At 49.7% G+C, this 22,198-nt stretch overlaps 1 protein-coding gene across 1 annotated transcript in view; it reads right to left on the bottom strand.

Moving 5' to 3' along the window:
- LGR6 (leucine rich repeat containing G protein-coupled receptor 6) overlaps nucleotides 1–22,198 on the bottom strand; it is a gene marked incomplete at both ends in the record, with an annotated part of 124,434 nt that overhangs the window by 56,313 nt on the left and 45,923 nt on the right. Inside the window, 2 exons of the mRNA XM_084301711.1 lie at nucleotides 2,611–2,682; nucleotides 12,167–12,238. Of these exons, the coding sequence (XP_084157837.1) occupies nucleotides 2,611–2,682; nucleotides 12,167–12,238 (144 nt within the window). The remainder of the gene's footprint in view (nucleotides 1–2,610; nucleotides 2,683–12,166; nucleotides 12,239–22,198) is intronic.

Here is a 22,198-nt window from a genome sequence, read left to right as displayed (position 1 = left end):
TGGGTGGGTTTTACACTTGCTTCCTCAGACTGGCTGGCATCCACGTGGCAGAGTGAATCACGAACACCTCTGGTCAGGCAATGCTGAGCCTCTGCAGTGGGTGCCTCCTTCTGGAGGAGGAGTGGCGCAGACCACATGCAGCCCCTGATGAATGGTGATGCACAGTAAGTAAAGCTGGCACAAAGATCTTGGTTAGCACAGGAACTGATGGGAAATGGGTACTAAAAATGCTGTTGTCACAGAGTTGTGTTCAATGGTCTGAAACCTCACCTGATTTATTGGCCTTTGCCAGTTTGTGTGTGTGGGTGGAAGCCCTGTTAATATATTTTAAATATCACTTGCCCAAACTCAAGCCTGCAACTTCCTTGGGTTAGAAAATATACGCAGGGAAGAAACAGGACATCCACTTAGAGAGTATCCAACAAGGGAACTTCCTGACCCCCTCATCTAAGGACCTTCCATTTCACCTAAGCTTGCCTGAATCTAATGTCATTTTTTGGCATACTGTCTGTCCTGTGAAGGACTGGAATTTAAGTAACTTAGGCTTTCTGAGAGCCAGTGTGTTGCATCTAGGCTAGTAAAAATGAGTGCTGTTCTTCCTGGCTCTCCCATTGCTGGCTCCTGCATCCCAATGTGTGTTGCATCCAAATGCAAGACAGCTGTTGCATTTGAAGATAACTGGGGTTTATTGATCATTATTTTTCACTTTCCAATTTCAGAGGCTCCATTGAGGCTTTAGGGCTTTGCTACATTTCTGCTCTAACCTGGCATTGTGCAGGCAGTAAATACCAGCCTCTCCCTGTCCCACGGTGGCTAAAATGTCTCACTCTGTCTTGCTTGTTCAGCTACCTCATCCCTTGAATTTCCTTGTAAATCCTACTGATAGAGGTAATCTCAAAACAATTGTTCTCAGCTTCCACTTAGTTTGGCTGCTTCTGCTGTAGGCCTGAGAAAAGACTTTTCATATTCAGAAGTCTGTCTTTTTTTTTCTTATGTCAGCTTGTCCATAAGAGATACATACTTTCCCTTCAAATCCTGCCTGAATTCCAGAATGACGAACATGGACATCAAATGCAAATATCTGAAAGAGTAAGAAAATAACCAGCACACAATCCCTTTCTGTCTAGTGTAGCTGTCTGCTCCACCTCACTCCTGTTGGCTCCCATTTTCACCTCCCTTTTCTGCTGCCCTGTTTAGAATGTGTTGCCAACTTGCAAGACAGATAGTTAATATTCCGTGAAGTGCCATGCTAGTCCAGTAACTCATGAACTGTCATGATGTGGCATGAAGCCACTTCCCCTACTGAACGGAAAAAAATAGTCTCTGGGCAACACGAATACACTGGGTCTCAGATAACCTGACCAGTAATGCTCGGAAACCATGCTGTGGTGACCTATGGGTGTTCCAGGCTGGCTAGGTTTTTTGGCTATGAATACACAAGAGTCTCATAAACTTGTGGAAAATGACTCAGATATTAGAAAAAGAAGAAAAAAATCTCTCTAACACAGACCTGTACTGGAGGTTCTTGGCCTGAGGCTAATTACTGTGTTTGGAGAAATCATGGCAGCACCGCTGATATTCAAGCAGAGCATCTTAGCTCTATCTTAAGACACATTGATTGTACACACTGAGACACTCTTGCTGTGTCACCAGTGAGGGATGAATTTTGATGGGTAAATCAGATGGGAGTGGGGCCCAATGATCCTTGTGGATCCCTTCCAACTCAGGATATTCTATGGTTCTAAGATTCTAGTATTTACAATTATCCTTCTCCAAGCAGGATGCTGGATTTGAGGCCTCCAGAAACTGCTTCCAGACAAATTTCTATGACAAAAGGACGCAGTAAGAATAGGGCTGAAGTTAAGGATTAGGGTTGAGGTTAATTTTTCAGTGGTTCAGTGTGAAAACCTAATTCAGAAAGCTCTTACAGCTTTGGCAGTGCTATTTACTCCAGCTGGGCAATTACCAAACAGACCTGCCCTAAATTCAGTGCCACTACCAGGATCTGATTGCAATTATGTTTATACCCAGGAAAACTGCATGCATTTCAGTGACGTGGGATTTTTAGTGAATATGTTAGCACAAACCTGCTGTAGACATAATTACTTTAAATGAAAAGCATCACCATGAAAAGCTTCAGCTTCTTCCCATGGCTGAATCTCTAAAAGTGTTTTAAAGCATTTTCTGCTCTGACATAAATACCCTTTGTCTGGGTAAAATGGTACAACTCACATGTTGACAGACCTAAGTTTCCTCTGTGCTACCCATCAGGTCCCTTCCCACTACAGTCCACAGCGGTGAGGAGGAGCCCCTTCTGGGTGGATATTTTCCAGCGTTCCTTGAAATGTGCATTGGCTCTGGAGGCCTTTTCGTCGCTGTGCACACATGGGGAGCTGTAATTTCAACATCCTTTACCAAAACAGTGTTCCTTCCATGAAAACCGCCCTCTCCTCCCTTCTATGCTAAGTGACAGTAATCTTTGCTGTAATTGGAAAAGAAAAGGAAGAAGGGACAGAACATCCCTGACAAAGGAACTAATGACTCAAATGCTGGGAAGTCCGGGCCCCCAAGGGACTGTGCAGCTTGCAGCATTGATTCTTAATGACTTACAGAGATTGGAGGTTTGGAAGATCTCTCAGTGCCTCTGCAGGGATGCGACTCAGCTGATTGTTCTGCAACATCCTATAATTAGAAAAAAGAAAACTTTGTTAAAAAATAAAATAGCCTGACACAAAATGGAAGAGGTTGCCTGTTATTTCTGAAGCTGCAAAGCTGCCTTGAACCCTTGGTCACCCAGGGCTCTTAGGCAAGCTTGCAGGCTGCAGGCAGGCAAGCCACAGTCCAGGCTGCCCTTGGATCCCAGGGATCCTGGTGTGAATCTTGTGCTGCTGAGGGATCCACTGGGTGGATGTGAGGTAAAGGAACACCTCCAGAACACGTGTTTCTGGTGAAGGGATGTGTTGGTGTGCTTCCAGGTGGGCTTCTGGAACTGTGCACTCTTTGATTGCTGGAACAGCACTGAAGAAGGATCTGTGCTTTCTGTGAGTCCAGAGTAATACCAGTGCCTTCAGCTGATCTGTCTCATATTTATACTTGTGTAAGTCATCCTTCTCCCAGCGTCAGTGGTGATTACCTCTGCAGAGTCTATGGAAACTAGCCTGTGGGTAGGTTTCTTATTCAACTTTTGAGGCAGCTGCAACACAATGGTTGAGGAGCCACTTCATAACAGTTTGCTAAGGGGCTTTGCAGCATTTGCACAACTTGCAGCAGGAGTTGGGGCTGTAGTGGAAAATAAAACAAGCCAGGGACTTCAGAGAGTAATCTCTGAAGAGATCTGTTGGGCTGAACAAGGAGGACCCAGGAGGGGCTTCAGAAATGGTAGTGAGCATAGGACATGGAGAAAGGCCATGGATGCTGGAATGACTGCACAGCTTACAGAGGACCGGGAGAGAGACTTGATGACAGCCCTCCTGCCCCAGAGGCAGGTGTCCAAGTGGCTCTAACTGCAGGTAAGGTCCTGGGGTATTTCTGATTTGGTCAGCCATTGTCCTCCTGGAGCACCACGCGTGAATTTACTGGTTCATCGGTACATGAATTTACAGTTCATCACTGTATCTCTGTAAAGGGCCAGGTTTTTGACTCTGAACCAGCCTCATCCTGAAACCTTCCCATTCCTACAAGAACTGCGACATCATGGGCACATACTCTTCTGGATAAGAGAGAGAGACACATCCCAGCATGGTAGCTGGGCAGGGGAAAGTGCCTAAAGAAAGGAATGTTTTACATAGCTGAGGTTTCTATTTCCAAAACCTTCAAGGAATGGTTGAAGATGACATGAAAACAGAATTAGTGCTTAGGGGCCTGTCGTAATTACTACCAGTGTCAAAGGGACAGAGCATGGCCTTAATAGTGAAGGGCAGCCCGAAGAGTTTTGTTGCAAGCAAGGAATTTTCTCTTTGCTGAGAGCGGTTGCTTTACTACAGAAGATTAAGACATCTGTCATGAAAGGAAAGTTGGAAAAAGACAGTTATAGGGACAATCTTTTTAAAAGGGAAGCTGTAGAGAGCTACAGGCCACACAACTCCTCTTCCATTTCTGGAGGAAAATGGGGACTTAGTATAAAGTTATTTGTATGCACACAGGAGATAAAACAGGGAAACAAGCAACAGTCATTTAGCATGATGTTAGCTTGATTTTAATAAGACATTAAATGCTGGCATGCAGAGCCATTTTTATGAGCAGAGGGGACAAGTTCAATGCAGTACAAAAAAGCAGCAGAGAGGCCACACTCAAAATGAAGTTGCCTCTCAAATGAAAGACACATTTAAGGGCTTGTAGGATCTATCCTGGAGCTGGCATTGAGTGTTATTGTGAAGGACCCAAGAAACAGCTGGGAGGGGAGAGATCATCAGCTCTGGTTCCCCTTCCATGCTTGTGACTGGGGTCTGTAAGCCTTGTGATGGATGCCACAGGTGCTCTGTGCAGCCCAGTGGGATGGGGGATGCTCATCCAGGCTGACAGCTCTCATGCAAGGGCCAACACAAATTATTGGGTTCCTGGTCCTGCACACAGGTTTGTTTGAATAGCTGAGTTGGGCTGGGGAGATAGGACACTGACTCCTGAAGTCCAGTAATGCAGGAGAACGTTTCAGATCTGTTAAACATCAAAATAATGCACAGCTGGACTCTTGATACAGAGTGGGGTTTCAGGAGTCTCAGTTGGTGGGAGTTTTTGTGGGACACACATTGGATCTTTATGAAATCTGAGCTCAGTATTTAGACATGATCGGCAGAAGTATATGCTGTCAAAATTAAAGCAAAACCGATTGTCATATTACTGCTGGTTCCTTTATGCCTCACCTCTGTTACAAGGCCTTTCTCCAACCAAAAACACAGACTGAGAAGCTCTCCAGACAGATATTAGCATGGGCTGGTTCCCATACCACACCGTTTTGGTGCAGACAAGCAATGTTCAAGCAAGTGCATCATAGACCTCTGAAACCACTGGAGTGCTGGACAGTGCTTGTTTCCACAACCACAAGGCAGCTCCGGAAGTTTTTGGATGCCTGGGCTGGAGCAAGCCTTACAAGGCACATCATTACCTCCAATAACTCATCATCAAAACTTGATACAGAGAGGCCAAAACCAGAAAATAGCTCCAGACAGGATTAGACAAGTTCCTCGGGGACACGGCCACCCTGGTTTAAACAAGAAGTTCTTCATTCAGCCTCAAGCTCAGGAAAGCCTTAGTTCTACTCACTGGGAACTCTTCTTCTTTCTTTTATAAAAGGCCCTCTCAACATAGCCAGAAAGAGGCTGGGCTGGCTCCCAGGTACAGCAGAAGAACAACAACAGAAAGCTTCCTTGGGGGTCTCCTCCTTTGCTGTTGTCCCTCTGCTGTACCTGGGAGCCAGCCCAGCCTCTTTCTTGCATATCTACAGTCCTGCCGCTGCCCATGGCTGGAGACAACACCAGTTTGGCTGAGGGGAGCCTGCTGTGAGCCTGGGACCTGTGAACAACTCCCCAGTGCTGTGGCCTCCTGAGGCCCAAGCACTGGGCTGTGCTGCTAGACCAACAAACCCAGTGTGCAGCTCAGACAGACACATTTAGAGACATTGCCATGAGGGCCAAGCTTCAGGCGTGCCAGGGTGTGTGCATGGCAGATGGTGCTGGGGACACACTGGGGACCCACTGTCACCCGGGTTTGGCTCTGTTCAGGTGACCATAGTGGAGCTTGCAGACACTGGCAGCCACGGACACGCAACCTGCCATCCACAGCAGGTCAGTCTGCCTGGGGTCAGCATAAATCACAACGCTCCAGGGTGTCATGTTTTATTTTCAGAAGTAGAAGGTTTATGTGTTGGCAGAGACCACACCTGAACAACCAGAAAAAAATCCTGGGATCAGGTCCCATCACACCAGGATCCTTGCACAAGACAGTCTCAGCAGACTTACAGCCCTCAGAGGTACAGGCCTGTGCATGATGAAATGTCCCCATCTGGGGAGGCTGAAGTGACTCAGCCAGCACAAAGGGCTGTTATTGCTTGAGGCAACTGTGCCTGGAGCCTGTATTAAAGACATTCCAACCTCTGCACGTTCCTCTTCCCTCCCCATGGGAGCGTCTCTCTCTCGGATGTGCCACACCATTCCCTTTGTCTCAAAGACATTTCTGTTCTGCACGGACTCAGGGTTGTCAAAGAGGCAGGGCCTGTCTGGGGATTCTTGATGTGTGCCTGGCCATCTGCAGACCCGCCATCCTGGGAGCAACATGGCCTTTTTGGTGGTGTTTTTGATGTGTGTTCACCAGCCAGGTTAGTTAGTGCCTGTTCTACATCACCTGAGAGGCTGTGATGGCAGCTCAGGGTGGGATGTGACCAGAGCGAGTGGCCACCGGGTGGCTCATGCAGAGCAAGGCTGCTCTTGTCAGGCCTACACCTTAGAATCATAGAATATCCCGAGTTGGAAGGGACCCACAAGGATCATCGAGTCCGACTCCTGGCACCACACAGGTCTACCCAAAAATTCAGACCCTGTGACTAAGTGCACAGTCCAAACGTTTCTTCAACTCTGACAGGCTTGATGCAGTGCCTATGTCCCTGGGGAGCCTGTTCCAGCGTGTGACAACCCTCTCAGTGAAGAACCTCTTCCTGATGTCCAGCCTGAACCTCCCCTGATGCAGCTTGACACCATTCCCATGGGTCCTATCGCTGGTCACTAAAGAGAATAGATCAGCGCCTGCCCCTCCACTCCCCCTCTTGAGGAATTTCCTCTTAGTCTCCTCTTTTCCAGGCTGACCAGGCCAAGTGACCTCAGCTGCTCCTTATGCATCTTCCCCTCTTTGCCCATCTTTGTAGCCCTCCTCTGGACACTCTCCAACAGTTTCATGTCCTTTTTGTACTGTGGTGCCCAGAACTGCACACCTTGATGGAGACGAGCCGTGGGCAGCACCCGGGCAGCGCGTGGCTGGGAGCGGCTGCGGGCAGGCGCTGGGCAGTGCTCACACCAGTGTCTGTGCGGACATGCTGTGGGCAGCGCTGGGTCTGCATGCTTGCACAGGCTGGTTGAAGCTTGTTGAGGAATGGAGCATGGGGTGGGCCGTCCCCACATCCCCAGCTGCCTGCTGGGCTGCCAGGTCTGCAGCCAAGAGGATGCATCCAGGCATTCTGCCCTCTGCATTTCGGGGTGAGGCAGGCTCAGGTTGTGGTTGTACTTGGAGTCTTTCCCTGCCGAGTTTGGTGTGGGATCCCTTCTTGGCTACTAAGTACTGCTGTTGCTGCAGCATGTTCAGCCAGGAAAATAAGAGGCCTGGCAATCCTGGCGGAGCATTTAATGAGGGATATGTGTGTGAGGGTGGGATCCGGTGTGAAGCCATGGCAGCACAAGATGGGACACACATCAGGTTAGGATGGAGTTCCAGCCAAGGAACATGGAGATGAGGGGTGTCCAGGTGGCTCACGAGGAGTTCTAGAAGGACAGGGCAGCTTTCATTTTTCCAGAACTTCTGATTAAGCAACATATTCTGCTGCTCCAAGGTTGGGAGAGCACAGAATAAGGAGGTAGTTTTGGACAGAAAGACCTTGGCAAAGGACACAAACAGCCAATGGAGCTGATTTCTACTGATGCTGACACTGAAGCATGGATCCTGGAGCACTGGCCTTCATGGGGAGGGTGGGGGTTGGTTGTGCTGCTGAGCAGAGCCCCTGGGAGAGGTGCACTTACAAAATCTCTTTGCAAAGGGATTCATTCAGTAGAGAAGACCACAGAGCACCAGCTACCACTGCTCAGCACCTATCACTGTCAGTCTGCACTCAGCTGAGGGAAGCCAAGGAGGCCACATCTCACCTTGCCTTTGGTTCGGGCCCAGAGATCAGCACATGAAGATCTTGGCACATTCCACCATGTCACGGTGTTTTGTTGGTAGCGAAGTGCCTGGCTCTTTACTTGCTCTCTTCCAAGTCTCCACACACCTGCTTGCCTGGCTGTACCCCTGTATGGTTTCTGCACAGGCCTATCTTTATGGCCGCTTTCCAGGTGGTTTCTGTGCAGTGAAGCAGCCGGAGGAGGCAAAGCCAAGAATCTGGTCCTGCTTCCAGTAGCTCTGGGATTCACTCTGAGGGCAGGGAGAGGACCATCTGCACAGGCAGGTTTGTGGAGGAATTCCCAGGGTGTTTCCCATCCTTTTTTAAACATAAATTAAGTCTCTGGAAAGACCGGGAAAGCACCAGGCCCCTTAACAGCTCAAGATGCATGCAAGAGTTTACTTGTGGGCATGCACATGACTGCAATGAGCTCTAAGGCCCTAGCCCATTAACATTAATTACCATCCCCAGCTCCCAGCTTGTCTCCTTGAGGGACACCCCTGTCACCACAGGCCAGAGCTGTGAGTGTGGTGTGAGTCAGCTCCTGAACACCTGCAGGCTTCAGCTGGGCATGGCTGGGGCAGCCATTCCCACCTCCAGCCATGCCTGTTACCTGTCACACCTCAGCCAACCTGTGTCAGAGCATGCACATCCACGGAGGCAATCTGTCCTGAATATATATCCCTGGTGCCATCGGCTCCAAAGCCTGCTAGTCCTGTCATTCAGGTATGGGGAATATGTATTTCCTTCCTTGTTGCAGCAGCTGCTTGTCCTATACGGATTACATCTGTCCTCATTCACCTTTCCTTGAGGGTAAGTAACCTCAGCTGACTTTTTTTTTCCTTTAGTTCATCACCAGACCCCTGATCCTTCTCACTGTATTTTAATAAAAGTGATTTTTTTTTTCTTTCACTACCGGACTACAGGACCCAGTGCCCTATCACAGTGCCCAGTGCAGGACCAGGAGCCCGAGAAGTTGTGTTGGTCCTTGCATGGGAGCTGTCAGCCTGGATGAGCATCTCCATCCCACTGGGCTGCACAGAGCACCTGTGGCATCCATCACAAGGCTTACAGTACCCTGTCAGAATCGTGAAAGGAGAACCAGGGTTGATGATCGTGGACCTGGCAGGGCAGAGCTTGTGCAGGAGATGCAGGAGGAGAGCATGGGCACATTTACACGTGAAACACCCCCAGCTCTGCTCTGTGCCATGGGGGAGCAGTGCTGTGTGAACACCCTGCAGGTCTCAGTGCTTGGCATTCCCACTGTGCTTGCTGATTGTGACCCTCCTGAGCCTTCTGCCCTGTCTGCTCTCCCACTGCCCCATGTCAGCAGGACAGTGTGGCCTGGCCAAGGCCAACCCAGCACAAAGAGGAGCAGGAGGATCAGTGCTGGTGTGCTGCTCCTCCACCCCACCTCACCACCCCCAGCTCAGTGTGCATCTGACACGTGGTGAACAGCCTGACAGGGGACTTGGCCTTCCCAAGTCCACTTCTCTCCTGATTTTCCATTGAACCAGGATGGTTAGGTACAAATTCAATGCCTTGACTGTATCAAAAGTGAAGAGACAAGGACGTTCCTCCCTGTTCCTCTCTTTTAATACTTCACATCCCGGCATTTCTCTGATCTTTCCTGCCTCATGGGCTTTTCAGATTCCCTCAACAGATACCTCCTTCAAGATGTGTGGTTTGTTGTTGGAGATTAAAGTGCAGAGAGAAGCACATGACTGCAGGAGTGGTTATACTGGTCCTAAGGGAGCAAGAATCTGATCTGGATGGGGAGCAGCGTGACAAGCAGCTCGTGCCACCACAAAATGCTGTGCTCTGCACAGGACATGGATGCAGCTGGGGCCAGACTTATGCTCTCCAGCTACTTTACATGACCAGTTCAGAGCACACTTCTGCATCCTCTGGGCTGCTGCGTGAGGCACACAACTCACAGAACTCTCACACTTGGTTATCCTCCCAATATCTGTCCAGTGTCCATGATGACAGTATCTTATAAATCACTGCACTTTCCAATTAGCCTCACATTTCTGCTAGGTCCTGTTGGATTGAAGCTGCTCTCTTTTTCAAAGTGCTGGGTCAGAGGGAGATCTCAGGAAAGCCTTCTCACCAGGGAGACCTTGCTCTCAGGAAACATTAGGCTTGGATGGGAGCTAAGAAGAACAGAGAGGGAAGACAGGGCAGAGAAATGGCTTGGGAAGGGGGAGCAAGACTTTCTGCTCACTCCCAGAGCATGGGATCAGGGTAGGACAGCACCACGGTCTCTCTCCGGGCTCTGCTCTGTATTCCCTCCAACAACCAGACACCTTTTCCTACAGGAGGCTTTGGTAATTTTTATTCCCCTACCAAATGAGTTTGTGGTGCTGCTGTTGTAGGCACCCTACACACACACTCTTGTTCCAAGGAGATCAGAGCAGGCGGCCTTCACCTGCCCCCTTCAGCACATCGTGCTTTTCCTTTTTGCTGAGCAGAAGAAATCAGTGAGAGTCCTCAACCTTACCGAGAGCCCTCCTGATGTGAATAAGCTGGATGCTGTCCTGGAAAACTTTCTAGTCCTGTTCCAGCAGATCGCATGGGTCCAGCCTATCTTCTCCACATCCCTCAATGCTGGCCTCACTGTCGTGGTGACAGGGATATGAATGCAGGTGAGTGCTGTTCCTAGAGGAATAGGGACTGCAAAGCACTAATAGCTAGGTCCACCAGTGACCTCAGTCCTGTGGAGACCTTGGTACTGTTACAGACAGCAATAAGAGCAAGTGCACGTGGCAGCACAACATATACCCCTGTAAGCCTGGAAAACCAGAAAAGAATCAGAGGCTTTGTAAAGTGAAAATCTCCCAGTGAAATGAGGGCTGGCAGTGCCCTGCTTTTCAGAAGCAGGGATTTCTCTAAATGAGAGCCCATGGCAGTGGTGTAAATTTAGGGCAGCCCTGCAGCCAGAGGGTTGGTATGACAGCCCGGTGGTCACCCTGTGCGCTGTGCTCAGCCTGGCTGAGAGCAAGGTGTTTTGTCCTGAGGTACGAGGTCTCCAGCTTCAGCTCTGCCTCTGTCTCCAGTGCTTCAGGCCTCTCCTTGCAATAGGGTCGCTCACCAACCTGCTCCTCCTGGTGTCTGTGAGCCCATCTCAGGCTGGCAGCGGGCAGAGGCAACACACTCCTCTCATTACTGCAACCTGCAGGGAGCCCTGCTGGCACCGGATGGGAGGCATCACTCTTATATTCTGCATCAATAGGTAGTTACCTGGGCCTGACACAAATAGAAATTGATCAAAAGCGGCTTTAAAAGCTCCTGAGTTCCTGGAGTAGAAAGTTCCTCTTGTTGAAATTGGGTGGGAGAGCTGCGGTTTTTCCTCAGTTCCTTTGATTTGTTGCCTAATGCAGGGGATGGATAAATCTCTAAGCCCTGAGATTTAGGGCAGGATTCATACTTTACATCTTCAGAAGACGTAGTAAACAGCCCTATACTCTCTAATCCTGGGAGCAGGTTTGTACCTGCTCACTCTGTATAAACTGGACCGGCTACAACAATTTCATATTGCGGCTGAGTTCAAAACATCCCCTTGGGGATGAAATGTTTATTGCAGGAGATTTTTTTAAGATGGTGCCTGAAAGGGAGGAAGAGGGACTCCCAGCTGAATACCCTGCACAGGCCCTGCGGGACTGTCTCATGGATGCAGAAAGCTCCAGGAGCAGTGAGACACCCCTGGCCCGTAGGACAACACTCAGAGCTTCCCAAGGGTGTAAGAAGCCCCAGCCCTTCCCCACAGGATGGACAGAAGTGGGTGGCCTCTCTGAGGCCTTCATTTACTGGGGCAGGCAGTGCTCAGGCATGGCCCCGATGGCTGCATTGCTCCTGGACCCAGCTGCACAGGTCCCCCTCTGGGCAGGCTGAGCTTGGGCTGCCCAAGCATCCCACTCTTCTGGGGGCAGATCACTTTGGAGCCACCACATCTGAGGGATGCCACATGAGGGGGTTTGGTGAGTTTTTACACAAAATTTGAACCTCTGCAGATTCTCCCATGCCGTGTTTTCACATGGCATGGAGGGCTGTGCTCTGGAGGTGGCCTGCTCATAGCAGAAGCGAGGAAGCAGTGCAGGGCGTGCGTGGTGGTCCCTGTGGGGGGATGCAGCCCCTCAATCACCAAGGGGCATGTTAGCCACTGTGGGTTTAACAGCTGGCATCACAGCACCTTGTGCCTTTGCGTCCTGCTCTGGAGGGCTGCAAGTCCCATCACAAGGCCAGTGCCTGGCACGAGGGTGCTGGGGCAGTGGAGACTGCGCACAGGGCGGTGAGTTAGTTACTTACAGAATCTTCAGGCTGTAGAGGCCAGAGAAAGCTTCCCCTGGGATACTGGAGATCTGGTTTCCAGACAGGCGTCTGCAGTGAAAAGAAGAGCCAGTAATGTGTCAACATCCTTGTAATGGCAGTCCCCTGTCTGCAGGCTTAGCAATTCATGCGTCTTGCCTCTTGGGGAGGATGCCGCGACACCTGCAAACCCGGCTGCAGTTTTGTGCTTGGGCAACCCTTGCATTTGACCCCTTCTTACAGTTTGAGGAACAGGCAAAGAAAATAATAGATTATTACTGCTGCCAGACCTGAATCCAGTGTTTTCAGCATCCAGTGAGTGCTCATGGCTGAAGTAATTCCCTGCATACCCACAGAGGACCTCGCTCCACAGAAATTACAGCACAGGCTGTGACGGACCTCAGCTTCGGGCACTGACCAAACCTCAGACCCTGCTCTACACCAGGTGCCTGGCACTGAGAGTGGAGCAGGGGGAGAGTTGTTTTCTGGTTATGCATAGGTCCTGGGATGATTATCCCTAAATCATGGACCCTCATCTGTGCTTTTTGTCCACAAATGATCTGCTCCTGCACCCTGCAGGCCCTCTTTTGCCCTGTCCATCAAAGCCTGATGCCACCTGATTTGCTTCCACTCCCTCATTCCCAGCCCTGTGACCTGTGTAGCAGCTGAGACCCAGCTCCTTCAGCACGTGAGAACTTGGTATTACTGCTGTGGGGGGAGACTGGGGAGGGTACTGGAGATGGGGAACATCAGGTGGATGTCGAAATAAAGCCAGATCATCTGAGCATGGCTTCCAAAACCAGGACAGAAAAAGTAAAAGTGGTTCTTGGCTGAGCTGTGTCTGGAGAAAACCATAGGAGAGAAGACATGGATAGGGACAATTGGTTTGGGGAAGAGGGGGATGTGAAGGGACAGGAGAGGAAGACAAACTGGGACCACCAGAGTCACAGCACAAAGAGCAGGGCACAGCATACACAACTGGCTGGAAGAATTTCTCCAAGGAAACCTGTGGGATTCACTGATGCATAGTGTCATCTGATCACAGCACTCAGATTTTAGCAAGGTCCAGAGTAGGCTGGGATATTAACAAGGATCTGGATTTTTCAATAGTATCAAAAAACCGTTCGCATCCCTTTCTCTGAAGGTGACTGTGGTCCTGAGAGACCATGGTGGGACCCTGTGGTTGAGCCAGGAGCAGAGTCCAGGCCTCTTGAGCCTAGGGTTGACCTGAGGAGGTCTTCTTCTCCTTCTGTTTCTTCTGTGAGGACAAGCATGTACCAAGTCCCAAGGCCCATCAGCCAAAACCCATGAAAACTGGTTCAGCAACCCGATTCTTTATCCCAAATTACTACTGCATTTGTGCTTCACTTTCTGGTCGCCAAGTGGTCAGACAGATGTCAAGGTTGGACTTCTCCATAGTCACAGGGTAAGAAACTTGCTGTGGTCTTCATGACTCAGGCTGGAATATTGCATCTCCCAAAGGAGACACTGAACATCATTTGTGACCAGGCACATCTCCAGTCTCTCTGAAACTCCAAAGCAGATTCAAGAAGCTGGGCACAGATGCTGGGAAGCATGTTGTGTTCATTTAGCATTGGCAAAGCCTGCTTCTTTTTAGATGTTTTGGCTGTGAGGAAGACAGGTGTTGACGATGAGCAGCATAATCCAGGCTGGAAGCAGAGCACATTATAGTGAGGACTCTGCAGAGGTCATGGAGAGGATCTGGGCTTTTTTGAGGAGTCACACTCACCGATGGCAGAGCAGGCTTGTGCGGGTGCCCAAGCTCTCTCCCTCCCTGTCTCTCCCCTCGGGAATCTAGAGAAAATTACTCCCGTAATTAGGCCTCCGACAGCATAAACAGCACAGGGTCGTCTCTTTAATGTGTGTGAGCAGGTTATAACCTGCCTCTTTGCAGTATGCAAGCTGCCTGGCAGGCTGGGCTATTTGTCACTTGGGGGCTGTGATTTGGGGTAATTGCTCCTTTTGATTGCTGATTTCCACATGGGAGGGAGTGTTGTCCAGGAGACTGGAGCGCTCGCCTGGAGGGGGGGTGTTCCTGCACGGCATCCTCAGCCCGCTCCCAGCATCTGTCCTGCCAGGCTGCACCAGCTCCTCTGTGGGGGGCTGCCTGTCCTCCCCTCCTTGAGCTCCTGTCTGCCCCCATGCCTCCGCTGCAGGGCTCCACATGTGCTCACGGTTACACGTGCTTCTCGACTTGTTTCCTGGCTGCTGTGAGCCTTTGTGTTCATGCTCCTGGGAGTGTTCAAGCGGTTGTGGGACCCACTCTTCCTTGTCAGGACCCAAAACGGAGCTGGGACCTCCAGGGCTAGCAGAACGGGAGTGTGGAGCTTGAATGGAGCCCTAGCTGGGGCTCCTGACCTTGGAATAGGGTTTGCTGTCGGGACACACATTGGGCCAGTTTGTGGCTTCTCAGCACCACAAGAAAACCAGAACAAGAGGGAACAACAGGCCTTCAGGTTTCACTGGGCACTGTCCATGGGTGAATCTAGAGGCACAGGGCATCCCCCAGCCTCAGGAAAGGCAGCCAGACCCCACTTGCTCTGCTTCTGTCCTTGGCTCTGCCACACAGAGACTGTGGCGCATCCCTGGCTCACCTCTGGCCTCTGACTCTTCTCCCTTTACCTCCTCTCCCCGAGGTGTGGAGCCCCGTGCTGAGCCAGGCACAAAGGGAAGCACCAGCCACAGCCACCCCACTTGATGTGCCTCCCAAGGCAGCTGCCAGCCTTGCTGGGGTGCAAGATGGGCTGTGCTTACTTGTATGCATGCACAGACCAGAGGTGAGAGGCGCCTATACACACAGGCTGAGGTTTTGCTCTCCTACGGGTACATGGACGAGATGTGTACACAGGTCTGGGAGCCTGGGCTTGGGAGACTTGCTCCACTTCCCAGGACTGGAGGTACAGCATGATGTTGTGGTGGCAGCCAGGTGTCCCAGGTAAGGGGCCGTGGCTGTGCCCTCTCTCTGAGAGCAGGCCAGGAATGGGTAGGGCTTTTCTGGTGTCCTGTCCATCTGGATGAGTGGCCACCATAAAGAAATGCCTGCTTCCGTGTTGTTAGCTCCTGGGTCAGTTCGTACAAGAGCTCCAAGACACAGCAGGCTCCCTGTGTGCGTGGCCCTTCCTCTGTTCATTGTCACCTGTCAATGTCCCTAGCACTTGGATCCCTCTGTCCCCTCACTCTGACTATCCAGAAATCTCCCAGCCCAGCAGGCAGGCACCCAAACACACCTCCAGAAAAGAGATTCTGTAGGAAATTCACTGAAATGATCATTTCCTTCCCATTTAAAAGGGAAAAATAACATTTGGAGTGATGCTGCGAGTGTGACTTCCCCTGAGACAACTCTGTTTGTGGCCTCCTTTTGTGGCCTGAAGAAAACTAACTCTGCAAGGAAGGACCAAGGGGCAGCACTCCCTTGTGCCCCAAACACGCAGGGGACAGGGAGCTGCTCTTACACCTGGCCCATGGCACAGCAGCTCTGCTCCAAGCATGCTCAGGTCGGTCTCTCTTTAGGACAGGCAGACTTGGTTCAGCTGCGTGTCTGGCTGTCCTGGAGCTTACATGGTAGGTGAGCTGGAAGGAAGGGAAAGCTTTGGATTGAAAATGACTGATGGAACAGGGAGAGAAGGGGCAGGTGGAAGGCGGGTGGGAGCCAGAGTTGGCTGGCTTGCTTTGGAAAGCTTGCATGTTTGGTGGATTTTAGATTCTGTTTCCCCCTTCTTCCCCCTCCAGTGATTTCTGGGAACATTCCTCCAGGCTTTGATCTGCATTCCCAATACACTCCAAGTTGGAACAAACTCATGGTTTACCACCTCATGGTTGCTGTAGTTCAGTTACCACAGGCTCCCACCCCCTCCTGTATCTTGGGCTTCTTGGTCATGCTACAACTTCCATGGCACGCCCGAAGGCTGTTTGTTGGGCATGATCGCTCATGTCATGCGCTCAGACAACACGATGATGCCCTTATCATTCACATTAGGAGGCAGGAACATTGCCCATTGGCAGGACAGGACAAACATGTATGTCCATATCCCGGTGGAATTTTCCCCTTGCCAGATCCTTATTGTGCGTGTCAGCCTTCCTCTTTGATCTCCTGCTCTGGTTCATTTCTCAAGCACTAATATTGTCAAGGCAGAACCTGTGCCCAGATAAACTCCCTGCGCTCCTGTCTAAGCAGCGCCATCACATTGAGATTGTGCCATCCCCCAGGTGCACAGGGGACCAAGGGCTCCATGTTGTGCCTGAGTTTATTCTTGTGCTGGTGCAAAGCAGGAATGAAGCCAATTAAGTCATGCAAGTGAAAACATGGTACATTTGAGAAAAGTCAGGCTTGGACTCTCCCTTCCCACACAGGAATCTGCAGCTGGTCCTCGTGTGGTATCACCTGGAGGTGTCTCTAACGTGGTCTTTACTGCCTTACTCCATCCTCGAGGAGGAGACTATGCAGGCCTGTTTCTAACTCTGCCCCCCGTGCCCCCACCAAATGCCTGTTCCAACTCGATAGATTGATGGCATTCGTTTCTTTTGTTTATGGTCCTCAAGCCAGTTTTCAGCCCACACAAATGTTCATATGCAAGCTAGTTTGGATTCGTTTGCCAAGTAAGATTTAATAAGACAGAACTCCTTATTGAACAGCCCAGCACAGGACACTAAACGCTTTCACTCCATCCCCTTATGTTATAAACTGTCAAGGTTTTCAGGGCAGATTTGTTCACTTCAAGCCTTCTGAGTAGTTTTAACTTTTGAGTCCACTCTGGGTGCCTCACTTGGGATACCCCAGGACAGAGTCAGTGGTTTGGAGGAATATTTTCAGGAAAATTAGGGCCAGAGATCCTCACTCACAAGGATTTTTCAAATGCTGAACTCTATCCCCAGCATTAATGGAAAAGAAAAAGAACTGAAATCCCTAAACTTTCACAACATTTTGAAGTTGACTTGGGACTTTTCAGTGAATCCATGAACTTGGATTCATTTGTCCATGTGCACAATGGAGAACCCCTTAGGAGCCCTACTCTCCTGTCCTCACTGGTCCCTTGGCCTACGTCTGCCTCCACACCATGCCAGACTGCACAGGGCTGACCTTTGGAAGGTTTCATGCAAGGAATTATCCTTTAAACCTCTCTGTGCTGTTGCCCACCCACTGCATTGATGACCAGTGCTGTCCTCTGCCAAGGAGCAATGTCAACCAGGAGAACATAAATTCCTGGATGAACCAGGACTGGCTGGCTGGTCTCTAAAGGGTTGCAGAAAAGCCACAGCATTGTGTTCAGTCACAGCGTGCTGGTGCCTTAGGAGCTTTATTTTGGGGAAAACATGGTGCACCAGCATTCAGGGGACCTGTACCTCACAGATCAGTGCCTCTCGCCCACAGCCATCTGGAAATGGAGATCTGTGTCAAGCAATGCAGTCACCAAGGGAGCAGTGATGCTGCTACCAAATCTCAGCATGGCAAAGCAAGGTCCTGTCGCCCTGGGAGGGATCACAACAAGCTCATGGCCCTGCAAGCATTTCTCTCTCCTCCAGAGACCTCTGCGGCCTGTGATGTCATGGAAAAACACCAAAGCTGCTCTCCCAGGAGTACTCTACTCTAGGCATGTCACTGCACTGCCCCAGGAAAGGAACTTCCCCATTGTTCCAGCACACTTGAACACAGCCCGGCGATGTCAGCACCCCTTGACACAGCAGAGCTGTCACTCCAGGGGTCAGACCCAGTGTCACCGCAGCGCTGCCTCTCGCAGCAACGAGGTTGCCTTGGGGTGAGACCCTGTGCTGGACAATGCCCTCAAGGCTGGATGGCTCAGGTGCCTGGGAGGTGATGTGAGTGGTGGTGGGAGCTCCAGCAGCAGGCAGGGCGTGCTGGTGCCCTGTAACCCATGACAGCTCCATCAGCATATCCACCTGCAGGGAAGAGGAGTGGGACGGGGGTGTCTTCCCCGGGGGAAAGGGAGGAGGAGAGTGCTGACTCTGTTCACGTTGCCAGCAAACACGCTTGCATTTCATTCCGTTTCGCTTTTATGCTGCTTCTTGGCCTCCAGTCCCTTGAGCTGCAAGAGCTGCCTGGGAAAGGGAACAGCCTGCAAGGGGAGGCCATGGGTCCTGCGCCTGCTGTAAGTGAAGCACTGCAGAGGCACGGCACTCCCCGTGACGGTGAGTCCCTCGGCCCTCAGGGCCTGCGAAGAGGCAGGTGAAAGAGCCAGTGGCTGGGAAGGGGTCTGATCTTGCCGCTGTGCCCTGGAGCAGGAGGTGAATGGCAATGAACACCTGCCTTTGGCTGCAGTTTCTCTTCTTGGCATCAGGCTCTCGTGTTTGGATTCAAAGCGCGGTAACAAAGCCCTTGCCGGCGAACACATTTCAACATGTTATTATTCCCAGGCTGGCTTTCAAGATCCTCTTTCTATTCCTTCTGTACTGATTGCTCTTGTTTCTCTTGGCTCCCAGCTCTGGCTTTTCAGGCTTCATTAACTGGAATTTATTAGCAACTTTAAACATTCTTCCTGCTGCCAGAAAGAAAGAAAAGAGAAAAAAAAAAAAAAAGAAAGAAAAAAAAAAAGAAAAGGAGAGAAACAAAGAGGAGAAACACTAAACTCCAGGCTGCTCCCTGTCTGTGTGAGGCCCACGTTTGAACACCTCTGTAGCAGAGGGAAAGGACTGGTGGGTGTCCCCACACCCTCTCTGGCCTCTGCTGTGTCCCCTGCTGGAGGCAGGAGGTGCCAGGGAGCAGAGGAAGCCTCGCAGCCAGGAGTGCAGACTGATTGACAGCCAGCACAGCCCCGTCACAGCCCTCGGAGAGGGGTCCTCAGTGGTGGCACATTTTCAAAGCAAGCTTAGACTGAAGAATCCGGTCTCTTGGCAGCCTCTGAACCTGAGGGCTAATTGCATCCGCAACACCTTCCTGAGCAGCTTGCAGTGCGAATTAATGACTAACAGGTCCCGGCACACCTGAGAGGCCCTTTCCCGTCGCTGAAAGGATGGGTAAATAGAGGCACTGGCAGGGAAAATCCTTTCACCAAGACCACACAGTGAGTGAGAGGTTTGAGCTGGAGCAGTCCTGGTGCCCTCATCTGTGCCACAAGCACTGTGCTGCCTCTGATTGCCTGTGAGACATAAGCCTTTGGTCTCTGGGGGGAGCTGGGCCAATGCAGGGGCCAGAGGCTGTCTGGACATCATGGTGTGGCCTTCACGCTGCAGCCCCCTGCTTACAACCCTCCAGCTGGGGCTCACCTGTATCCAGCAACCCTCATCCACAGTGCTCCACAGCAGCTTGCAGGCTGTGCAGCCTGGCACATTCATCCTCAGCATCAGTGGGATGCACAGGCTTCATCGACCACTTTTGGCAGCTTTCTTTCCCCCTCCCACTACTCCTGTTCCTCACATGAACCACAGCTGACCAGCCCAGAGCATAAGCTGAGCCTTGAGTCTGGCTGATCTCTTACTTCCATGAAATTCTGCCTTCATGGGGAGCCGGAGATGGTGCTAAATTTGAAGCACAGAAAGAGGAGGCACAGTAAAAGGAGATGTGTTAAGACATTAGCTCTTCTCCAAGTACTGGGACCCTGCAGCAAGGGGCTAGATCTAATGAGAAAGAAGACTGGCAGCAGCAGAGCAGGAGAGAAGCTATAAAGAGCTCATGGAGGAGGCAGAGGAACATGGACTGTCTCTGACTACCAGAAAGGACGGAGGTGACAGATCTGTACGGGTTCAAGGGCCAGGAGTGAAAAGGGGTCTTTCAGACATCTCTGAGGATTAGAAGGTAAAAATGCCCCTAACATACAAGAGTTTCCAGGGGACCTGAAAAGGAGTTTGAAAATCTGTGTTGAATTTGGCAACTATTTTTGGCTGAAGAGCCTGTGATTTTTTTTTTTTTTTTTTTTTTTTTTTTTAAGCACTTTTTAAGGCACCTTTGCAATAAAGCTTTTCAGTTTTCATTTTGAAATGACTTTTTCTTTTCAAGTTTGACTCAAAGTAAAAGAGTAAATGTTAAGAAGCAATCAAAAAATGAAACAGAATATTTTATTTCAGGTCCAAGGAACTCTTTGGGGTTGACTAAAGCCTCAGAGCATCAGTTTTGGTTCACTCTGAGTTGAATTTTGCATTTTTTCTCTTTAGTTGCTGAGTCCTCAAGCCTGTTTCTTAGTTTATCATGGATGTAAAAGGGAACATAGCAGGGTATGAGGCAGGCTGGGACTCTAAGGCCATTTCTGGTCTTCACCGACCCAGTAAGCTCCAGCATGGGCGGTTCTTCCATGGGGGGAGTGCACAGAAGACTTGGTCTTGTGCTACAGTTCACCCTGCCAGATCCAAGGGGATATGTTCAGAGTAGATGAGATCTGCAGAGATTTGAGCTCTGAAAGCTGAGCAACTTTCAGTTGGGGATGTGCAAACAGATAGAATTTGTTTGCTTGATTCTTGTGCTCATCTTGGCATGGGAGTGATCCCATCCTGAATGTGAAGGTCCTGATGTAATGTTTTGGGATGAAGTTTTGGTAAAAACGTAAGTGAAAAGAGCAGGGAAATGCCAGGTAAGTTGTCTCACTGGTCCATGACAGCTGTATGAATAATATATATGCATACACAGTTGCTGTCTAGATGCTGATGTTGAAAGGATCACTTTTATTTTCTGATACTACATAAAAATCCTTCTTTCCTTTATTGATTTCATATAATTCAGTTGATTTCTATAATTAAGATAACTATATTATTGCTATCAAATTTAAGTATGAATTGGATATGAATAGATATATATTGTTGCAGTTTCCATTTTTTCTCCTAACTGTGGTGTTTTTTCCTACTCAAAATACCTTTGCTTTCCAAATGAGGAGTTGTGTGGCATTTTGAACCTCTAGTAAAATGTTCTTTAACAACTTCCAATTATTTTTCAGATTTTCCTGTTTAAATTTTTCCTCCTCATCTGCTTCATACATAATTATTTTTGGCTGCGGGAAGCTGGCTCTATTGGAGTCAATGAATATTTATTCATTGCTGGTTGAGACTGTTCTGTTTGTACATGACATGTAATCAGGACATGATTGCTTGCAGCAAGACAACCGTTAATTGTATACAACAGAGAACACGGTCTGTGTGTGTGAGAATCTGTACTATCCCCAGTGAATGCCTTGGGTGTCCATGCTTCAACACAGATGTTGACAAAATGAAAGAGGAAGGCTGCAAGATGGATGCAAGACCTTGGAAAATGCACCTCCCGGGGTAGCCTGAGCTGCAGAGCTAAAGGAGGATAAAAATGATGGCTGCTCAGTCTGTAAAGTGCTAATAGGATGGGGAATTCAGGTAGCTGGGGTCCTTACAAGTCTAATGAATACCAGATATAGACACATGAAGATGATTTGCAAGAGCATTTGAAGCTAAAAACCTGTAGTATGATCTGATAAGTAGGAGATTTGACCTGTTATGAGAACAACGAATGTTGGTATCTGGTCTGGTCTCTTTTGTCAATACCAAATGTTCAGAGAAGCAAAGGCTGTGCAGAGGCTGTACAGAGCATGCAGCCTTGTGCCCATCAGTGCCACTGCACAGCATTACAGGGGGCTGGCCATTCCGGGTTGCTCCACTGCTGCCAAGAGCAGGAGCAGAGGTAACAGAGTGCACGGGGCAGTGTTTGTTCCCTCTCTGCAAGATGCCTCCTTTCCAGGCAGTGCAGACAAGTTTTCTGTAAGAAATTCTGACAGTTTGGAAACTACTATTTTTGAAAAGTCCATGTCGCCCGTGGTGTTGGCTGCGAGGAATGATTCAGTAAGGTCAAAGTGTCTCATTCAGACGTTAAACTGTTGTAAGTGTTATATACACAGTAAGTTTACAACACATACATCAAATGCAACATTAATATTAGTATTTCATGCTATGCAATAATAATGTTTTGAAGAAACTGCATTTTCCAGCAGAATCTATTGTGTTGAAAGGAGCAAGAGCATGAGAACAACACCTGGAGGTGTTTCTCATGGTCAAGTGGAATAAGACCATACAGGTGCAATTTACCCATGAAGAAATGGCCAACCTCAA

Source organism: Netta rufina, assembly GCF_964035555.1.
Source record: "Netta rufina genome assembly, chromosome: 26".
Classification (NCBI taxonomy): Eukaryota; Metazoa; Chordata; class Aves; order Anseriformes; family Anatidae; genus Netta; species Netta rufina.
Note: the sequence above shows the minus strand (reverse complement) of the source record. Positions and strands in the feature narration are given on the sequence as shown.